General features: G+C 38.5%; 1 protein-coding gene across 23 annotated transcripts in view; it reads left to right on the forward strand.

Annotated features, from left to right (window-relative positions):
- LOC136829827 (myoferlin-like) overlaps nucleotides 1-21,495 on the forward strand; it is a 115,255-nt gene that overhangs the window by 88,830 nt on the left and 4,930 nt on the right. For 16 of the 23 annotated variants that reach the window (XM_067088830.1, XM_067088874.1, XM_067088883.1 and 13 more), the window contains 10 exons: nucleotides 1,165-1,218; nucleotides 6,518-6,609; nucleotides 7,054-7,186; nucleotides 7,488-7,732; nucleotides 15,639-15,809; nucleotides 16,003-16,151; nucleotides 19,264-19,498; nucleotides 19,657-19,803; nucleotides 20,633-20,823; nucleotides 21,049-21,269. In XM_067088830.1, the coding sequence (XP_066944931.1) occupies nucleotides 1,165-1,218; nucleotides 6,518-6,609; nucleotides 7,054-7,186; nucleotides 7,488-7,732; nucleotides 15,639-15,809; nucleotides 16,003-16,151; nucleotides 19,264-19,498; nucleotides 19,657-19,803; nucleotides 20,633-20,823; nucleotides 21,049-21,269 (1,638 nt within the window). The remainder of the gene's footprint in view (nucleotides 1-1,164; nucleotides 1,219-6,517; nucleotides 6,610-7,053; nucleotides 7,187-7,487; nucleotides 7,733-15,638; nucleotides 15,810-16,002; nucleotides 16,152-19,263; nucleotides 19,499-19,656; nucleotides 19,804-20,632; nucleotides 20,824-21,048; nucleotides 21,270-21,495) is intronic. The other 7 variants (XM_067088866.1, XM_067088985.1, XM_067088996.1 and 4 more) reach the window with 1 other exon arrangement.

The raw sequence follows: 21,495 nt of genomic DNA on the forward strand, positions 1-21,495 counted from the left end.
CTATTCCATTCATTTTGATATAGATTTTCATTTCTTTGTGTGAATTGGCAATATAAAAATTTGAGGGTCTTGCCCCTACTAATGGGGTCATCTCTTGCCACCTGTTGTAGCAAAATTGAGCAGTCTTTTTTGTCAATGTGTATTGTATATAATTGCCTCTTATCATGAAGAGGACTTTTTCTTTCATGTTGAAGATGGAAAAACAGGGCTGTTGAAGTACACTATCTTGAAAGTTACTGAAAGCTAGGCAGTCTTTTTTAATGAAGTGAAAAATATTCATATTACACGAGATAGACTACTGCTGCTCTCAAAGTAAAGTTTATGGTTCATAGTAGCTTAGATTCCAGGCTCAGGGGTAATAACATTTTGAGAAACAATAATAAAACAACAGAAAGTCACATTCCTACTTTTTGTAGTAAATATTAAAATGCATTGAAAAATAGGTACTGTACATAATAAATATCCTATAACAAGCTCTGTCAGCTCTCCCTTATTGTTTCACTCATCAGCTTTAACTTTAATCAGTAATGTACATGTACTACTTTGTACCATACTTTGTACTGTTTTTGATGACATGAATAAAGAATCTGTATTGGTTTATGTGAAAATAGGAACAATGAGTAGTTATTGCTGCAATTGTCACAAGAATGAATTTTTATTACTTTATCACACAAAGTTGCCGTTCACGGCAAGAGATGATAAACTGATAATTGTAGACATATAATACTAACATGAATCATGTAATACTGTATTGCATAGTGTAGTATAACATTCATGAGTTTTTATGCCAAATAAACTAAATTCTATGGTTAAGACTGATAGGCATATAAATCATTACAAATGATAAAAAAATTGCAGATGTTGTATTTTGATGCACATGTTTTAAATATCTTGTGATAAAATTATCTGGTCTGCTAAATTTAAGGCTTTGCTGTTTTTGAACTTGAGACTATTTGAGAATGTTTGAAACATTTTGATTATGCACAGTTTTTTTTCAATTCATTCACCAAATTATTCTTGATTTTCTTAATGCCTGAATATAGAACACAGTACTGTACTTTTGACAATATTGTTTGGCATCCTGCTAAGATTCATTACATGTTAACTGTTTTTTGGGAGTGTTTTGAAAGATAATGCATGATACCCAATCCGCTAACTTTCCAGGCGTCACATTCCCTTACCAGACCCACCCTCAGCCACGAACAAGCAAGCAGAGAGGTTAGTTTCAATTTTCTGTTTTTGTGAAATGATAGCTCTGTTTACAGCAATTCGGTACCGTTTATTATTATTTTTAGATAAAGACAGTTGTTTTTAATATTAGTTCCTTACCTCATTGCAACACTGTTTTACTTCCTTGTTTTGTTGTGTGTAGAGTAAGTAGAAATTTACCGTATATGTACTTGGGATAATTTAGAAAAGTCAGATGCGTAATAAAGTAATGGTCGAGATCTATGTGCATTTGTAATTAAAATGCTGTTTCTTAATTTGATTACTGTGCATCAGTTTTGAGTGATGATTAGGGTAAACACTAAGTACAGTACTTTATTAGATTGTTTATTCTCTGCTGCCATTACTTCTCTTCTCAGTACAGTATAAGATAAAGTAATTTTCCATAAGTACTAAAGCCAATAGTGCATTAGATTATAATGCTGTGGAACTCTTGTTGATTCAGCACCATAGTGTTTGCATTTGAGTCCATGCATGAGCAAGTGGTGAGATCCTAGTTGCTTGTGCAGTTTAGATTATGGTTGTCACATAGATGCCTTAGTAGGCTTTTTATATGTCCTTGAGATTACAGAATTAGAGGTTTACCCCTCTATGAGCATGCCTTTTCTCCTTAGTAAGAGTGGCTCTTTGTGTTGCCACTCTTGAATGGTTTAGATGTTTTAAAGTGCACAGTAATAGAAATACGTAAGATGTAATATGTTGATTGCATTGTCCTTGTAGAGTTGCATTTTGTGGTACTGGTAATTTATGTATTCTTGGAATCATAGGAGTAGATGATGGTACAATTGATTGATTAGAAGCATTTAGTATAGTATATGAGGTAAGCTCTGTCTAGAGAAATTTAGTTGTGCAAGTTTTGGTATACTGCCTCTGTCAGACCCGATGTTTAACATAATACCCATTAACTGAAATATTGCTTAATATTAATGTTTTCATAAACTGCTATTATTAAGTATCTAAGTACATTAAATTGTAGATGCAAAATACTATATAGTATGTGTTCATATGAAGTACAAAACATAATTATCTCTCTCTCATGCATACTCCTGCAGTATCATTTACTGTCTCCCTCATCATGGGATGTGAGATCCCCTTACAGTTGGGTAATAACCCCACTTTGTCTCCAACTTGACACAATATGAAGCTTCATTTCTATACATGTAAACAACTTTTGTTATCTGGGAATTTTGTTAATTTTCCTGTGAATTTCCTAGGCAATGGTCGTCTTCTCTTCTTTTCTACTTATTTGTGACTTTAGGCTTCCATGCATGAGACTTTTGCCCAACTTTTGATTCAAGTAAGGTAAGTGTACTTGGCAAATTTCTCTGACTAGGCCACAAAAGTGCCAGAAAAGCCAGGTTAGCCAAATAACAAATGTATCAGTAGTACCTTAATTTACGTAAACTTCCAAATTTAATCAAGTGGAGTACTGTAACTGTTTATATATGTTGAATGGCATTTTCTCATTATATATATGTATATATATATATATATATATATATATATATATACTGTATATATATATATATATATATATATATATATATATATATATATATATATATATATATATATATATACAGTATATAATTCAGTGAACTTGGTGCTGGGGTTTATGGAAAAATTTATAGCCAGCAATGTTATGTCTTGGGAAGCCTTTATCTTGCATTCATTTTCTCATTAAGAATGGAATCTGTAAAAACACCTCCTTGTAAAATCACATGTATTATCTGCAAAATGTCATGGTCATCCCAAAACTGGAAGATCATAATCTTTATTTATTTGCTATCTTGGATTTCATTTACTTTCTTCATGTCGCCATTATTAGGTGCGAGTTCTAAAATTTGTTTCATTTTTCTTGTTACATTTAGTTTCTCTGACTATTATCATCTCTTATTCAAATGATTAGTCCTGGTTTCATTTGCTACATCATTTTCATTTGGTTATCAGTTTTTGTTTTCTGATTTCACTATTTGTTGATTACAGTACTGTTGTCATCGTGTCTGCTATTAGGCAGAAAGTATTTTCTTAATACAAGCCTATTCAGGTTCAATCCTAAGCTCATGATCTTAGTCGGTGAGCACTTACATTATTTTCATTACATGAATTTAGAGGACCTTACTAATGTTCAAGGTAGATTTCTCCTAGTTTTCAACGTCTCTGTTTTAAGTCTTTATTAGCATAAGAATGATGTTTATTTCTCTGTTATTATTTCACCAGCTGACACGGGACCCGATCCAGAAAAGGATTTTGACAAAGGAAAAATCTATTTCTGGGAGGGGCCCGTGTCACCCGGTGACCCACCCCTGTTTTTCATTCTCTCCCTCCCATGATAAACATCATTCTAGTGGGGTGGGTGGTAACATGGAATGCGGCTAGTGTTGCCTTGTGTACAGTCCATGAGTAGTGCATGGGCTTGTATCGGCACCTCTCTCGTTGGGACTTTTGACATTGGGAATCTTTATAGGGCAGGGTCCCGTGATTGTGACAATCTCACCCTTTACCATATCGACTCCATTTCTTGGAGCTCGCTCTGGGGTAGTAACCCCAGCTTTACATTTAGCTTTTCTCTGGTATCTAGCAACAGAATTACCTAGAAATAAGTGCTGAATGGATTATTTCACCGGGTGACACGGGCCCCTCCCCAGAAATAGATTTTTCCTTTGTCAAAATCCTTTTACTCATCACGTCATTGCTAAGTAGGAAGTACTGTACAGTAACTTCTACCTGCCCCCTTTTAATTTAATGACATTTGTTACCATGTAATTCTAATGATTCATGCTTCATTATCATTGGCATTAAGGCCTTTTGGAGGTACTTTTCTTACATTTGGGGATGTAATCACTTGGAATGCATCATTATTTGTTGTGGGGTTAAGTTTACTAGTACAGTATATGATTTTTCCCTTTTTGATTGGTCATGATAGAATGGATTTGAGATACCTATTCTAAGATTGATGGAATGAGTTTCGTTACTTTGAAAAAAATTGCAGAAATCAGCAAAGCATTTACAGGTATTTTATGATCACTAATTCAATGAGAATAAACGTTCAAAACTGATCCTCTTCCTGCTCCAACACAATTAAGCAGGTATATTGGGCAACATGATTTAGTCTTCTACTTATTTAAAAGAATTTTTGATCTGATAATACAGTATAGTTTTGGTTAAAATCGGTCCTTGCCATTGTAATGTGAACAAGAAGTTATCTATAATATTTCTAATATTTTTTTATTTGAAGAAGTCTTGCTTTTATGCAAAACTACATAAAATTTTTTCAGTTATAGTGAAGATACTCTTAAGTTTTGTGTGCAGAAAGTTACAGTACTGGATTTTTGTGTTTCCATTGTATTAATATTGATAAGTCATTACTCTTAAATTTTGTGTGCAGATCATTGTAGTACTGGATTTTTGTGTTTCCATTGTATTAATATTGATAAGTCATTTTGCAAAATGATTAAATTCTCAAGATGAGTGGAGACAGTAGTTATGGGTATCATGGCCCGTGTTGAAGGATTTTGGTTGGGGGCTGGCCTGCAGTGCTGTCATGCTAACGAAGACTGACATAAGGTCCTTGAGAGTTAAAAGCATGTGTATAATATAATTTGAAAATGTGGGCTTGATGATATTGAAAGTTCTTATTGGACTATTTCTTTACACTTAGTTTATTTGTCTGGACAGAAAATTTGTGTTTTTTCTGTCAGAAATTGTCTGTAAAGATGAAGTACTTGAAATCTACTAGAAGTATGGTCATTTTCAAGATGACTAGAAACTTATATGAAACATCAGTTTATTGCTATTATTAAAAACGTAGTTACTTAACCCCCTACCTTAAGATCAGTATAATGTTCTCCACAGAACCTAATATAAATAACTTTCATGACAGACCTGTAATGAGAATGATTTTTTAGATGCATCCGCTTTCATGTATAATCTAATAGACAGTGTTAGGTAAATGGATTGAGATTGTTACACCTGGAGAAAAGTATTTTGCTGAAAAACCTTCATAATATCTGGCATAAGTGTTTAATGGCTTACACCCTTAAGTTTCAACAAAGTCAAAACTGCTGTATGACTTCTTTGAGCATTGATTATTTAAAAAAAGAGGTACTTTATCAGTATTCTTGATTACAGTAGTCTTATCCATTCCTGTAGAATGTCCCTTATTCTGTATTAAGGTAATATCTTTGCTTATTCAGTGTCACTGGACTTAGGAAAGATGTTCCTCTTCAACAGGTTTGGGTTTGGGAAGAACCTTTAATTATACTCCCTGAAAGAAAGACCTGGTCCCTGAATGAAACTTGCATATCTCATAGTTTACAGGAATGATGCTCATTCCTTCCTTTAACTCTGATTCCAGGCTTCATTACCAGAGGAGGAGCTCTAATCAAATGTGTACTTTGAACACTCGAGCCTCTTACCACTTTTATTGGGTTAGGAATAACAGGGCTATGTTTTGTAAGAAAAGACCCCTCCTCTGATCAGTACAACATATTTTTACTGTATAGTGATCTGAACCATGTCCATTTCTGTGTGAGTTTGCTAATTTTGCAGACATTGGCTGCAGTTTAGGCTCACCCCATTGAACATTATGTTGTGCTGAGAGCGTCTTTACATTTGTAAAATCATTCTTTCATTTGTATCTAGCTGTAAAGTATCTAATACGATACCATTTCACATTCTGTGTTGTAACTTCTCTCAGAATTACAGTATTATCACTTTCCTGGTTTGCAAATATTTTTTTCAAGATCTGAGACATTAGCTAAAGTTCCATTTCACCCATCAATGTTTATTGTCTGAGGTATAATCAGGTTGCCAGGGAGACTGGCTTTGTGTGTTATATTTTATAGGCATCCCCCACCACATCCCTCATACTAAGATTTTCAGCTTGTACTTGCTTTAACAGATTAGGTGAAGGCGTCAAATAAACTTACTTCCAGATGTTCCAGTAACAGACTTCAAAATGTGAATGGTTATTTTCTTAGCTTCTAACAAAAGAAGAAAAGCTTGGTGCGCAGAGATGCTCTGAAAACTCCATTACAGTAATTGAGGACAAGGCTATTATGTGATTCAAATCTGATTTTGAAATATGTCTGCTTGCTACAATGCTTCATAATAGATACTACCTAGTTAAAATTTGGGGGAAATGTTAGAATATCAGTGTCAAATGTTTTTTAAGCAAGTTACTGACTTGTAAACTACTTGTGAAATATTTTACAGGTTTGTGAGCACTGTATTTACCTTGTATCATGCATGTGATATTAATCCTTTTTTTTTTTTTTTACTTGTGCAGCCAGGAACACTGGATACTGATGTAGACTGGTGGGCCAAGTTTTATGCCTCATCTGGGCAAGCAGAACGGTCAGGTTCTTACCTCGCTAAAGGGTAAGGATTCATGTTTGTCTCATCACAAATGTATTATTTTAGCGCAGCCTATTTATTCATCACATGCAAACCCGATGAATCAATCCACATGTAGGAGGAAAAGATGATCATCAGGTGGCTCATTACCCATCCTTACATTTGTTAATTTTTTAATGGAACCCCTACTCTGGACTCCCTATTCCCCCTTGGAGCCTTTAGTTTCTTGACACATCTTTGCCCAGGAGCTTCTACAAGTGTATTTATATGTCTGGGATTCACATGTGACACAAACAGGCTATGTTAAAATATTGGACTGGTACAGGAAAAAATAATTTTATTTTTAAAAACTTACTTTTTAGTCATAAATCCAGAATTGCCATTTTTTTCGTATGTGAGAAATTTTTCTTAATTCATGTTATCTGAAGTTACTGATAGCATATTCTAAATTAAGATTTTCAATGGCAGATATGAAAAATTAACTGTACTAAGTGGAGCATTAGAAGATGAACCAAAGTACAATGGCTTCCGGGATTTAGTAGATACTATACCCCTGTATCGAGGACGTGGAGAGCAGGCACAGTTTTCTGGTGAATTCAAGGTGTGTTGTAAACATTTTTCTATACGTATACTTGTATATACTACAGTATACAAATTTTGAAGGTATAGCTGAATTCATTTAAAGTATACTACTTTATATTTTACTTGTCTTATTTTTGTTTTATTAAGGATCCTTTATTATTAACTCTAGAGGTCTGGTTAAACAAATCATTTATAACTAACTATTATTAACTCTAAAAAATTATTGTAGTAAAATATGAAGACAGCAAAGAATTTTTTGTTTATTGAATTAAAATTGCATGCCTAATTTTATAGTAATAAGAGCAATGCTGTTGTTTCAGGGAACATTTAGAATATATCCATTGAATGCAGAGGACACTGAGGAGCCACCATTTGTCCTTGATGGCTTCCCATCCCCTGACCCACAAGAGTTATTGGCCAGAGTATATATTGTAATGGGGCGTGATCTGGCTCCTAAAGATGCTGGTGGGTCATCTGACCCTTATGTAACAGTGAGCTTTGGTAAAACGAAAAAGACATCAAAGGAAGACTATCGACCAAATACCTTAAACCCTATATTTGGACAGTAAGTAGAATTTGAACTCATATTAATGATTCAGTATGTATAAAGATTTGGATTTTGCTTAATATGATATTCTAGTCATTTCATACGTTTGGAATTCCCCGTAGGGGGTAGTGCTGTCAGTGCTCCTCACAGGGTGCACTGTAGGAATTACTGAAGGTTCTTTGCAACATCCCTTCTGCTGCCAGCTCCAACTCCGTTTTGTTCCTTTTACTGTACCTCCATTCATATCTTTCTTCCATCTTGCTATCCACCCTCTTCTAACAATTATTTCATAAGTGCAACTGCGAGGTTTTCGTCCTGTTACACCTTTCAAACCTACTTCTCTCAATTACCTTTCCAGCACTGATTGACCTCATAGGTCCCAGTGTTTGGCCTTTAGCCTAAACTCCATATTCCATTCCAGTTCCATTCCATACTTTTGGATTTAATTTATTGTAGGATTTCTAATCCTTGGGGCATATACATGGGTAAATTTTTATGGCTATAATAAGGTAAATTTTTATGGCTATAATAAGGATACATGTACATTACTGTACTGTACTTTTGTTTGAAAATGGCTATGCCCACAAATGTAGATTAATACAAGACCCATTGATGCAAAGTTAATTTCAAATTTCATAGGCTGTAATATCTAGTAATATCTAGTGTCAGAAGAAAAAAAAAAAGAATGATATACTGCAATCACTCACTCTGTATAGTATTTTCCAGCATGAATGATGACAATTCTTGATGACAAAGCTTCCCTGGGATATTTTCCTTTCTAACTCACTGAGCATTTTCTCGTTGTCAGTTTCTGTATAACTTCTCTTTGACTTTCTGGTAGACACAAAATGACGTGGCTTCTGGGGAGTTTGCACTAGCACTGATTAACATTGTCCCATATAAGGGCCCAAAAGCTTTCCAGACGCAATTAAAGGATCCAGTACATAAATGCAGACACTTTGGCAAAAAGTGGCCATATCTCAGCACATAATTTAAGCATAATTTTGTAATGCATGTCATTGGATAATGAAATAACTGCATAATGGTAGCAATTGCAAAATTCTCAATTATAGGTTGAGAATATTATAGAAGGGCAACACTGCTGATTAGATTAGTAATATGGCAACATTGCCTCTCCAAGCACAGATGGCACCAAGTGTTGTTTAAGGCATGATCTGGGGCATGATCTGTGTTGCACTAACAACCTTTGAACAGTTGGTAATATAGGAAATTATAAGTAAATATAATAACCAACATATTTGGTATTACCTGTTACTAAGAAATACATACCCTATGTCTGAATAAATTTTACATTTTGATATTGTGTTTTAGAAGAAGTTTAGAGTTCATCTGTTGCCTTGAAAGTGGGTCTGAATCAATTTGTCACTTACTGCCATGGTTAGTTGAAATCAAGGGTATCCAAGACAATATTTGACCTTTTATTTTTTAGTTACAATGCTGTCCTAAATTTAATGTATCTTTTATGATGAGGACTTTTTAAAGCTTTATAATAACATCTATAATATTGTATAGATCTTTTTGACCATCGTATATTTAACAGAAATCCATACCAATCAAGCATATTGTTAACATAGCATAACTCTTGAATCCTGAATGCGTTGCTTTCGGGTTAAGGAATTCTTATTTAACTACAGCACAGGGATTCCTTTCTAGTATTCACAAATTTTGTAATTGTTAAACTTATTTGTATTCACAGACATTTTACTGGTAACCAAAGATTGTACACACAATGTTGCATGTAGACAAATGAAAATTTAAGTAAAATTATACAATTGTACATGATCTCTATTGTTTATATTCTTACAGTGACTTTTTCTTAACACGTTTTTAAAGTGGTTTGCTTCTTTTTCAACATATATAAATTACAGTTGTGCATATTTAGATGCCACCAAAATGATTATCCTAACAGGAAAACTAACAAAATTAAACCTGCTGCTTGGCAAGTTCTCGATAGAGAATCGTGGAATTTTTTTACCTTTTTCCATACATTTTAGTTTGCAATATCTGACATAATAATTTGTTCTGTTACTCAGTATTTACGGCCCAGATTTGTGCAGGAATATGTATATCGTAAAGGCATCAAGCGCCTCATCACTTCTGCATTAATCACGTCATGTGTATTACCTGTTATTATTTCATATTTTTATCTCTCTCCGTATGTATTATTGTCCGGCCTTTCCGCCGACGTATGTGACCACCTTTGTACGTTTATTGTAACACGAATTATTCTCATTTATATATCATCTAACAAACACAAATTCTTGCCTAAATGTGTGACATGGGATCCGCAGGTTGGTGACCGCCTTTCCGGTCGCATTCCTCAATGTATACCTGCTTCCGAAAGAATAAATCACTACGGGCTGCTCTAGGAGCAAGAGCCCATGCTGGCACAAGGCCAGCTAAATCTGAAACAACAACAGAATAAATCAGTCATACCCAGGCCCGTCATCTTGAATCTCACAACTGGTGACCTGAAGAATGACAAGTAAACATGAGGTTTTGGCCCAGCCATTAACGGACTAAATACGGCCACATTTACCTTCAGAGAGCCTTTAGCAGACTCAAAACGGTGACACAATCTAAGCCTCTGAAAGCTCCTTCCTCAGAGGAAACCCATGTCCGACCACTCGAATTCTGACACCATTAGTGGACTAAATACAGTGAGCACTCGCGTTTTGGTGTGGGCAGTAAAGATGGCAGTCTGAATTACAATGCGAATCCAGAAACACGGAAATCGTCTGTGTGCCCCTTTCGCCCACAAAGCCAGATGCGGTGAAGCTCCCCCCGTTTTCGCGCCAGAACACAGTATCTTGGTTTCTGCGCGCTGATGCTCACTTCCGCTTGGTGCGCATCACAGATGAGAAGACCAAGGCAGACGTTACCATGATGACGCTACCTGAAGAGGTCTTCAACAAAATCTCCCCATGGCTTGACTCACAGCCAGACAAGGTCACATATTTGGCCTTGCGAGACAAGCTAATACAAACATATTCCATGCCCGTCCCAGAAAGAGCATAGCACGCACTAGACCTATTGACCCAGCCCCTAGGGGAAGCATCACCCAGGGATGCCTGGGACGAACTGCGAGGTCTGGTAACACTACTGGGTGTCAACGCAGACAGGCGCAGGAAGGAAATCAGCCTGACAAAAGCAGTATTCCTGCGGCGCCTTCCACAGGAGGTAAGGGGCCAAATTAAAGACACAGACGCCCTTCCCATGGACGAGCTGCTCGATGTTGCACAGAAAATCCACGAGGCCACTAAAGCTTCCAAACACGCCGCCGCCCTTGCAGCCATTGCCCTTGTAGCCGCCGCCCTCACAGACTTTAGCCTGACGACGGAGGACGACAACCCAGAAAACATAAATGCGATCTACAGGAGGAAGGCACCGCCGAGGGAGCAGAGGGCATGGACAAATCCGGCGTGGTGCTACTTCCACAGGAGATTCAGCCCCAGCGCCAAGAACTGCAGATCCCCCTGTTCCTTCACAAAAAACGAGAAGGGCAGCCACAAGTAACAGCAGTGGCTGTGAAAGACATCTCCCGACCAGCAGGATTCTTCATCAGGGACAAAATATCAAAGCAACGCCTGCTGGCTGACACGGAGGCTATGCAGGTGGTGTTCCTGCTGTCGGAGGAGGACTACACCCGGACAGCTGACTCCATGCCCTCCCTGTTAGCCGCGAACGGAATCGCCATCCGCTGCTATGGAGCCATGACCTGCACAATCTCCATCTTGGGCTGCAGGTACCACTGGCCTTTCATCATCGCGGGCGTCAAGTTCCCCCTCCTGGGCGCCGATTTCCTGGGACACCACGGACTCCAGGTCGACATCGGCAGGCAACGCCTCCTCAACACCGGAACCTGCCACTCCCAACCACTCTCCACTGGAACTGGGGATGCCTGCCGTCTGCTTCACAGCCTCCAACAATTACGCTGCCCTCCTCCAGGAGTTCCCAGAAGTTTTTAAACCAGAGCTCCGCCACTTGCCGGGGGCCGGGGCCAAGCATGGCATCTTCCACCACATAACTACAATGGGCCCCCAACTCATGCCAAGTTCCGTCATCTGCCCCCTCAAAAACTACAAGACACCAAGCGGGCTTTCGCCGAGATGGAACAAATAAGTGTCTGTACCAAAGCAGCAAGCCTGTGGGCGTCTCCCCTACATATGGTAAAGAAGTTTGATGGCTCCTGGAGGGCCTGCAGAGACTACCATCGTCTGAGTTTAGTTACCACACCAGACCACTACCCCCTGCCGAACATGCAAGACCAGACAAGCGCCCTTCACGGGGCCAAGGTCTTCACTAAGATGGACTAGCTTAAATCAAACTTTCAGGTTTATGTGCATCCTGACGACATTCCAAAGACAGCCATCATCACGCCGTTCGGGACGTACACCTTCTCCTACTCCACCTTCGCCCTCAGGAACGCTGGGGCCACATTCCAATGCCTGATGGACACCATCCTGGGGGACCTGATCTTCTGCGTCTGTTACGTAGACGACATCCTTATCTTCTCCAGGTCCCTAGAAGAACACTTTCGCCATGTCCGCGCCGTCCTGAAATGCCTGCAGGAGAACGGATTAGTCGTCAGTTTCGACAAATGTACATTCGGGGCGGAAAAAATAGATTTCCTCAGACACAAGATCTCCCCAGCAGGAGTACGCCCTATGGCCTCAAAAGTTAAAGCAATAGAAAAGTTCCCAACACTGCAGACAATCAAGGCCCTTCAAGAGTTCCTCGGCATGGTGAACTACTATCGCTGTTTCATCCCAGGCATCGCCTGCGTCATTGTATCACCTGACAGTAGTCCTGAAGGGCAAGCCAAAAACGCTGACATGGGACGCTCTGCAGCAACAGGCGTTCAAAGAGACGAAGACAGCCCTTGCGAGTGCCACCACCTTGACGCATCATAACCCCACCGCTGCCCTGAGACTCACCACCGACGCCAGCAACATCCCCTGCAGGGCAGTGCTCAAGCAAACAGTCAACAGCGCCCCTCAACCTCTAGCCTTCTCTAGTCACAAGTTATTGCCGGCAGAGACCCGCGACAGCACTCTCGACAGAGAGCTGCTTGCAGTCTTCCAGGCTGTGCGGCACTTAAGTACCTGCTTGACGGTACTCAATTCACTATCCTCATGGACCACAAGCCCCTGGTGCACACATTCGTGAAGGCGGGCGACGTGTGGTTGGCAAGGCAGCAGCGACACTTGGCCACCATCTCCGAGTTTGGTTGCACCATCACCTACGTCCCCGGCAGGAAGAATCCAGTAGCCGATGCCCTGTCATGGGTGAAAATCAATTCTCTCCACCTCGGCATAGACTACGAGGACCTGGCAAGGGAGCAAGCAGCAGACTCGGAAACAGCAGCCCACAGGATGGCACTGACAGTACTCAAGTGGGAGGACGTGCCCTTGGGAGGTTCGGGCGCAATGCTTCTCTGTGACACAAGCACTGGCCGCCCCTGCCCCCTGGTCCCAGCCTCGAGGAGTAAGAAGACGTTCAACGTCATTCATCACCTCTCCCATCCATCAGGGCGCGCAATGGCGTGCCTGATGACAGAAAAGTTCTTGTGGCACAGCATCAGGAAGGACGCCTGCCAGTGGGCGAGGAGCTGTACCCCGTGCCAAACCAGCAAGATCACAAGGTACACACAATATCAGGCATTGGTGGTTTCCCCCAACCTCATTGGCGCTTCGACCACATCCACATGGACATTGTTGGGCCTCTACCGCAGTCGGGGGGCGCCAGGTACCTCCTGACGGTCATAGATTGCTCCACTCGCTGGCCAGAGGTGACACCTATGGAGTAGGCATCAACAGCATCCTGCGCAGGAGCCCTCCTCTCCGGTTGGATCAGCTGCTTCAGGGTGCCAGACAGCATTACTACGGACAGGGGCTCAGCATTCCTGTCAGAACTCTGGGTCTCCCTGGCACGCCTGATGGGTACGACACTTCACAGCATGATGGCCTACAACCCCGCAGCAAACGGCATGGTAGAGAGGGCACACTGCTCACTGGAGGCAGCTCTAATGGCACGTTGCACTGATGAAAACTGGAAGGCCCAGCTCCCCTGGGTCCTGCTGGGTCTCCGCACCTCACCGAGGGCAGATGGCAAAGTGTCCTCCACAGGAAAACTCTACAGAGAAACACTAGCTGTTCCAGGGAAATTCTTCCTGCCGTCAGCCAACGGCACAGACAGCCCCCTCCCAAGGTTGAGGGACCTAGCACAGAAGTTCGCACCTTGCCAAAAGACCTTCATGGTCAGAACCAGTACATACAGCCCAGCCGGCCTGGATTCCTGCACTTACATCTTAGTCAGGATAGATGCCCGTTGCCCGCCCTTGACCAGGCCCTACAGGGGCCCTCACTAAGTCATCGACAGGACCCCTAAGGCATATCTCATCGACATCCAGGGCTGGGAGGATTGGGTTTCCATCAACAGGCTAAAACCAGCATTCCTGTTAGACAGTAAAATCTGAGAGGAGGCAGGCAGACGTCCTAGGGTCCCCCCTTCAAAATGCGCCCACAGACATACCCGCCGCCACCCCAAGGAGAGGCCGTGGGTGCCCCAGAAGCCGCACTGTGGAAGATCCGGCAGTCGACGTTGACCCCGCCCACAGTTCTTGAAGAGAAGGGGTCGCCTCCTGCTCCCCCAGTGCCTCAGTGATTAATTTTCATGTCAGCCAATAATTATGTCTGTAACCATTGTCTTGGGTGGGGAGTACTGGACTTGTAAAGGCATCAAGCGCCTCTTCATTTCTGCATTAATCACGTCATGTATATTACCTGTTATTATTTCATATTTTTATATATCTCTCCATACGTATTATTGTCCGGTCTTTCCACCGATGTATGTAAGCACATTTGTACGTATATTGTAACACGAAATTATACTCATTTATATGTCATCTAACACAAGTTCTTGCCCAAATGCGTGACTTGGGATCCGCAGGTCGGTGACCACCTTTGCATCGGCATTCTTCGACATATACCTGCTTCTGAAAGAATAAATCTAGGACCAGACAAGGAATATGGCTTTAGACCAACATGAGCTAGCATACTAGCTACCTGTGCCTACTACTCAAATTCTTTTTTTTCCCCATCTGTTGGCCTCTCCCACTAGCCAACACTCACTGCTTTCATACTTTTGTCCACATCTGATGGGTACCTTTAGGGTTCAAAGAGGTTGTAACCTTGGCTGTTAAATCTTTTCATTTCAAAATCACCCCCACCAAAATCACTTTCATGCATCATAATAAAGTTCTCATGTAACCTAACCATCTCACAGACTCATCAACATTAAAGCTACGGGCTGCTCTAGGAGCAAGATCCCTTGCTGGAACAAGGCCAGCTAATTCTAAAACAACAACAATAAATATAAAGGTCCAGTCTATTTTTATTTCTTTTCTCTATCTTAATTTAAATTTTTTTTTTGGCAGTGAGTACAGTACAGTAATCAGGGAGATAAAAAACTTTTATTGTTGCAGTTTAGCACTTTTGTGGTAAATGCAGTAGTTTTTACACATGGTACTTAAGCTTGCTATGAATTAGACTAATCAGTCACCAGATGCACTTTTACAGTAGATGTTGCTCTAAAGTCCTTTTTTTTTTTTTTGTAAAGGTTGGGGAAATTTAGTCCCCTTTTCAAAGTTGTGTTGGATAGCGTTTCCTTATATATTTCAGTACAATATGTTTAAATTTACAGTTTCATAAGAATGTCTTTAAAATACTGTACCAAACATAAACACCAGTGTTGCCCAATATATAGTACTTATATCTTGATGTATAGACTTGCATTGTTTAAAAACAGCAGCATTCCAGACTTTAGCTTCTCATGTAACAAAAGATTGATGAGGTTATTTGTATTTGAGTGGAGACGTTCATATATACTTTTTCTTTTTCAGCGTATTTGAAGTGAGCGGCTTGCTTCCTTTACACAAAGATTTGAAAATTCAAGTGTATGATAGAGATCTTATGTCTTCTGATGACCTTATTGGAGAAACAGTTATTGATTTGGAAAACAGATATTTAAGTAGACATCGAGCTACACTTGGTCTTCCTCGCCAGTACCATGTGTAAGTGCATACAAAAAATCTTTTAAAGTGATGCAAGTATAATACAGTGACTGTATGGATATAATATAGATGAACTTTTTCAAATACCTTGGTATTTTTTTTGGTTTTACAAAAGCTAAGTATCTTTAATGCAGATTTAATAAGTTTCATAGCGAAGTACTGTATATATTTTGAAACTTATAATAATACACAGGAGTGGAGTAAATGCTTGGAGAGACATTGATCTTCCAACCGAAATACTTCTTCATGCCGCCCGAACAAGAAATCTTGAAGGTCCAGTGTGGCACTCTGACCCTCTCAGTCTCACACTTGGTGGTATAACTTATTCACTGACTGACTTTGGTATGTACCTCAAGTGAATATTGCCTTTTATAGTATGCAAGTGTTTGTGTAGTCTAATCATGCCTTACTTGAGCCTGGTAATTAACCGTTCTTAGGACAGCGGACAAAATTATATGACAAGTGCATCCTTTAGGGTATAACATAACTCCTAAGTGGTATATAACCCTCCCACTCAATCTGATCATTGGGCACATACATGCAACCCCTTGTGTCTATAAGTTTGCACACACACACTATGTAAAAAAAAAAGTGCCTAATACTGTTTTTTTCTTTACTATTGGAATATGGCAATAAAATTCACGCCAAGAATTAGGCTGAGAGATATTTTGCTATTTTTTCACCCCACAGTGATTTGTCATCCACTAAATATAAGACTGTCTGTGTAATATTAATATTAAAATGAATGAGATGTAAACAAAATTATCATGACACAGTGATTATTAAATTGTTTATTAATATTAAAATGAATGAGAATTTATTAATCAGAGAATATTTCACAGACACACCAAAGAGACAGTAAACTTGCTAAACAAGTCCCCAAAGAATAGAATATTTTATAAGAAAATGAAAAAATATATCAGAGAAAAATAAAACAAAATAGATGAATAATAAATCTGTAAGAAATTCTTCTTCATCTCTGTCTCTATGTTATTGTTGGAGAAACAATGAATGATTGGTCTCACTTATTCCCAGGCAATTTCCATAATCTTCCAGGTTATTTTTTAAAATCTATAAAAAAGTCTTCCTCATCTCTGTATCTTTGTTATTGTTAGAGAAACTGAATGATTGGCCTCACTTATTCCCAGGTGATTTCCATAATCTTCCAGGTTAGTTTTCTTAAATTATTTTAATAAAGTAATGTTAGAGAACTTTTCTTTCTCATCTGTGGCTCCACCCATACTATACACTTTTTCTTGCAGATTTCATGTTCATTTATTATTTTTTAAAAGTGCTATGTGTACCTGTACATTTTAATTACTTTCTTTAGGATTATTAAATCAGCGCATTGTGAACTGTGAATCATGTCTTCAGTTACACGTTTAGGTGAAAAGTCATAATGGGGAGCTAGGCTGTTGCCCCTACCAAATACTTAGTGCTGTATAGAATATGACCAGATTAGTGTTACTTCATCTGCCATCTTGAAATATCCATAGAGCAAACTCTGCTAGTCATGTGAGTGAATGGCCAACTTTAGATGTCTCATAGTACTGTGAGATCCACTGCCCAATTTAACCATCAATAAATTTCATTGAGGATAAACTTGATCACTGGATTAAGAATTTTTGACTTTCCCTCCTATCATTCTTTTTTCTTTATTGCCCTTGCCTTGCCTGTGAGAGATCTTTCCTTCCATCTTATGGTTATCCTTTCATTTCATACTTTGTTGTGATCATTTCACTTAGACTATTATTATATTAGAAATAGCAGTGGGCAGTTTGGTATTCTAGCCTTTCTTAGCTTCCTACTAGTTTGGTTTATCATTGAGACTGGGAAAATTATCATAAGCTTTTAGGACTCAGAAATCTTCCTTTCTACCCTCCCCCGCCCCCAAGTTTACTATCTGAGGGCTTTAGCCTATCCATCTGTTGATTTGTCCAAGCCTGTGTGTCTGTCCATCCACTAAAGTTAATACTTTTATATAGAATAGTAACGTTAATTTTTTAGCAGATAAAGGCCTCAGATTTCATATACTGTACCTATATTATGTATGAGCCAAGGGGATTCAACTTTTTATGTGGTGAATTTTAGTGTAAAGGCCATACGTAGAGGTCTAAAGTTCAAGAGTAGTTTATCTTTGGCCATAAGCTGTAAACTTTATGAAATAGACTCGGTATCTGGTGTGCATAACCATCAATGAAGCTGATGTTCAGAGTGAGATCAAGGTCAGGACAAACCTGGAAGAGGTCAAATAGAAATTGAACATTAACCATAACTGCAGTCAAGATGAAGACTTCATATTTTGGCATGGATACGTTGCTGATGAAGTATATGTTCAGAGATAATAAGGACATAGTGTACTTAAGAGGTCAAAGATCAAAAGGAATTTGAGTGCAGAGAGCATTATGCCCCACAAATATATCTTTTTTAGAAAATGGCATCCAACTTGGTTTATCTGTGGGATAATAAATGAGCAGTCTCTCCACTTGAGACGTGACTTTTAAAGTTAGAAGTGACTATTCCACAACCCTGAAATGTGAGAGACTATAGATTCTTGCATGGGTAGCCGAAAAACAGTTAACTCAAAGAAGGTTATATAGATCCTAGTTTTTGTTTCACTTCCCATATCATAGTTAATAGCAATTCTGACTTGTGTTGCTGTGCTATTTTATGGGTTATTGTACCACATATTAGCAGATGATAATTTTATCTTCAAGTGGGCACACAGCATGACAGATATCAGTATGTACAATTGAAGGTCTTTTTTTCAGTCTATTTCTACCTAAGTAGGTACAGTATTTGATACATGGAAGACAAGTGGTTTTACTGCTTATCACCACAGCTTTGTGTAAGAATTTGCTTTATACACAACCAGTGGTATCATCCTCTACTTATGTGATTATACATGCAGTAAAGCAAAGCTTAAAACTGATACAGTGGACAAAACATAGAGTTTTGTACCTTGACTTGATAGGTTCTCTAACCCCACTCCTAGAATTTGTTACCATGTGAATTCATCATTCACCCTTTGGGTACCAGAGTACAGACTCAAGCAAGGTAGAGGTTTCTGTTGCAAAACAAAATTTGATCAACATGTGATTTCTAAGATTGTATAGTAGTAGCTGCTATAGCTAGAATGAGTGGCTTAGTCCTGTTTAAATTTTTGATATTTTTAAAACCTTAGTAAAACCATTTTACAAAACAGGCTTCAAGCTTCATAATTTAAAATTTGACTGATTGTGATGAAAGTATTTTTGGTATAAATAGATTTCATAAGTTTTAGTAATAGTAAGTTTTAGTATAAGTACTGTAATTAGTGCTTTTGTTTAAATTTTTTCCATATTTTTCTGATGTTTTTAATTCCTTGTAAATTTTATTAATTTTTATTAGTTTTAATGTTACAGACATTACAAGAGCAGTGTACATGGGTTCATTTTTTTGTCTCAATTGTCAGAACCAAAAGATGGTGCTCTCCCTTTGACTGTGGGTGACCCAAGAGAACGTTTGGCTCTTCATGTCCTGCATAAAGCTTTACCCATAGTCCCTGAACATGTTGAAACAAGAGAACTTACACATCCAGCAATGCCTGGTTTACCTCAAGGTCAACTTCTTCTTTGGGTCGATTTATTTCCTGCTAACATATCACCACTACCTCCAGCTGTTGACATTACTCCTCGTCAGCCTCAGAAGTAAAGTATAGTTTTGTCTTAAATGCAGTATTAATATTTTAATGATTCTATAGTTTGCTTGCTGTTTGTGTGATTCATTGGTGATAATATATTATGCTGAATAGATTTTGATGTTAGACCACTAATGATTTGATTTCCTTTTATCAAATTTCTTGTAGATACATACTGCGGGTTGTTATATACAATGTATTTGAAGCTCCTTTACAAGAAACAAGCTTTGTAGCTAAAGAAAAGATGAGTGATGTGTACGTGAAGGGATGGCTTCAAGGAACCAACAATGTTCAGAAAACAGACATTCACTACAGGTTAGTTATTTTGTTTGATGTTTTGATTTTTGAAATTTAGGTTGTCAAACCAAGAATTGGGGCACTTACAGCTATTCAGCACTTGATATTTCAATGGTAAGAGAGGAATTGGATTCATATTTATGATTCCTTTTTTTACTTCTCTCACCTCTTTATTTTAACCAATATTTGATGTTCTGATTTCTTTGCAACCTACTCCAATCCCTCTTTTGTTGATTGTGGTCTTTTTTCTTTTTTTTTTCTGTGAATTACTGTTAATACAAAGTTTGATGCAGGAATACACACCAAGAAACTTGTACGTATAGTGTACCACACTATTTATGGCATGTGTAGGCTTTTTTGTATGGTGTTTATTCTATTAGTGTTCCAATTACAACTTTCAAACTTTTAGCTTCAGCAATTTTAATGATGTAACCATTCTTTAAGATAAGGTACTTACAGAGCAGAAAACATTATTTTAGATAATTGCACAGTTATATTTTTTTTGAGAAAGTTTATACCCAATACCTGTAGTTACATGAACTAATTTACTTAAAAGTACTTAGCTACACAGTGTTGTCACAGTAATGGTAGTACTTTATATGAAAACTTGCCTCTAGTTTTTTTTTTAGCCCCTTGGAACCTATCCTCTTCATACTAGTGAATTGCCTGTTTTATTCAGTTGTAGGTTCAACCTCCTCTTTTTGTAAATTCCCAGTACTGTACAGGTATTACACTCAGTAAAAAGTTAAAGCTGCATCCATTTGTTGATATGGTTAAGAGCGATATAAATTTATTAGTTTTCACATTTCATTACATTTTACTGACAAACACCTCATTTCATAAACAGGTGTATGGATGGAGAAGCAAATTTCAATTGGCGACTTGTTTATCATTTGGAGATGATAGAAGCAGAACAAGTAATGGTGGTTGAACATAAAGAACATGCATGGAGTCTGAAGTCAACACAGCAACGCAGACCACCTCAGCTTACCCTCCAGCTCTGGGACAATGACCTAATTATGAGAGATGATTATCTAAGTGAGTTGGACCTTGAAGGCTAATTTGTAATCAGAGAACATTATATTTGCTGTACCTACAGCTCAGAACTTCTTTAAAGACTTACTTAATTACAAGATTGATGTATAATATTTTTCATTAAGAATTTTATATATTTGTTTAGGAAAGTATAATAAAAACAAGTGGTACGATGGGAGTGAACTATCAGTTTGATGATTATTTTAAACTACCAATTTTACTTTGCAGGTGAGATGACACTTGATTTGTGCAACTTGCCCAAACCAGCAAAAACTCTGAAAGGGGTTGGCCCTGATCAAGTACCTCAGATGATGGGCAATGGAGATATAAACAGTGTTACCATAAATATTCTGGATGATTACAAAAACAATGTCAACCTTTTTGAAGCAAAGAGAGTGTATGGATATTTCCCATTTACGAGTGTTGTTGATGGAATCACTGAAATAGCTGTAAGTTCCCAGGGTCTAGCAATTCAGATTGTGGACTGCATTTGCATGAGACACAAGATATATGCATAAGGAGAACAAACCATTTCTTGATTGAATTAGAGGGATGACAAATTAGAGAAAGTTTAATATGATGGAAAAAGTTTCTCTTCAAAGGGCAGATTCCCAACCTGCTCAGCTACATCAGTTTGAAGTCAGTCAGGACTAAGTGTTATGTGCTGTGATTTTG

The sequence above is a fragment of the Macrobrachium rosenbergii genome, chromosome 4 (assembly GCF_040412425.1).
Source record: "Macrobrachium rosenbergii isolate ZJJX-2024 chromosome 4, ASM4041242v1, whole genome shotgun sequence".
Taxonomy (NCBI): domain Eukaryota; kingdom Metazoa; phylum Arthropoda; class Malacostraca; order Decapoda; family Palaemonidae; genus Macrobrachium; species Macrobrachium rosenbergii.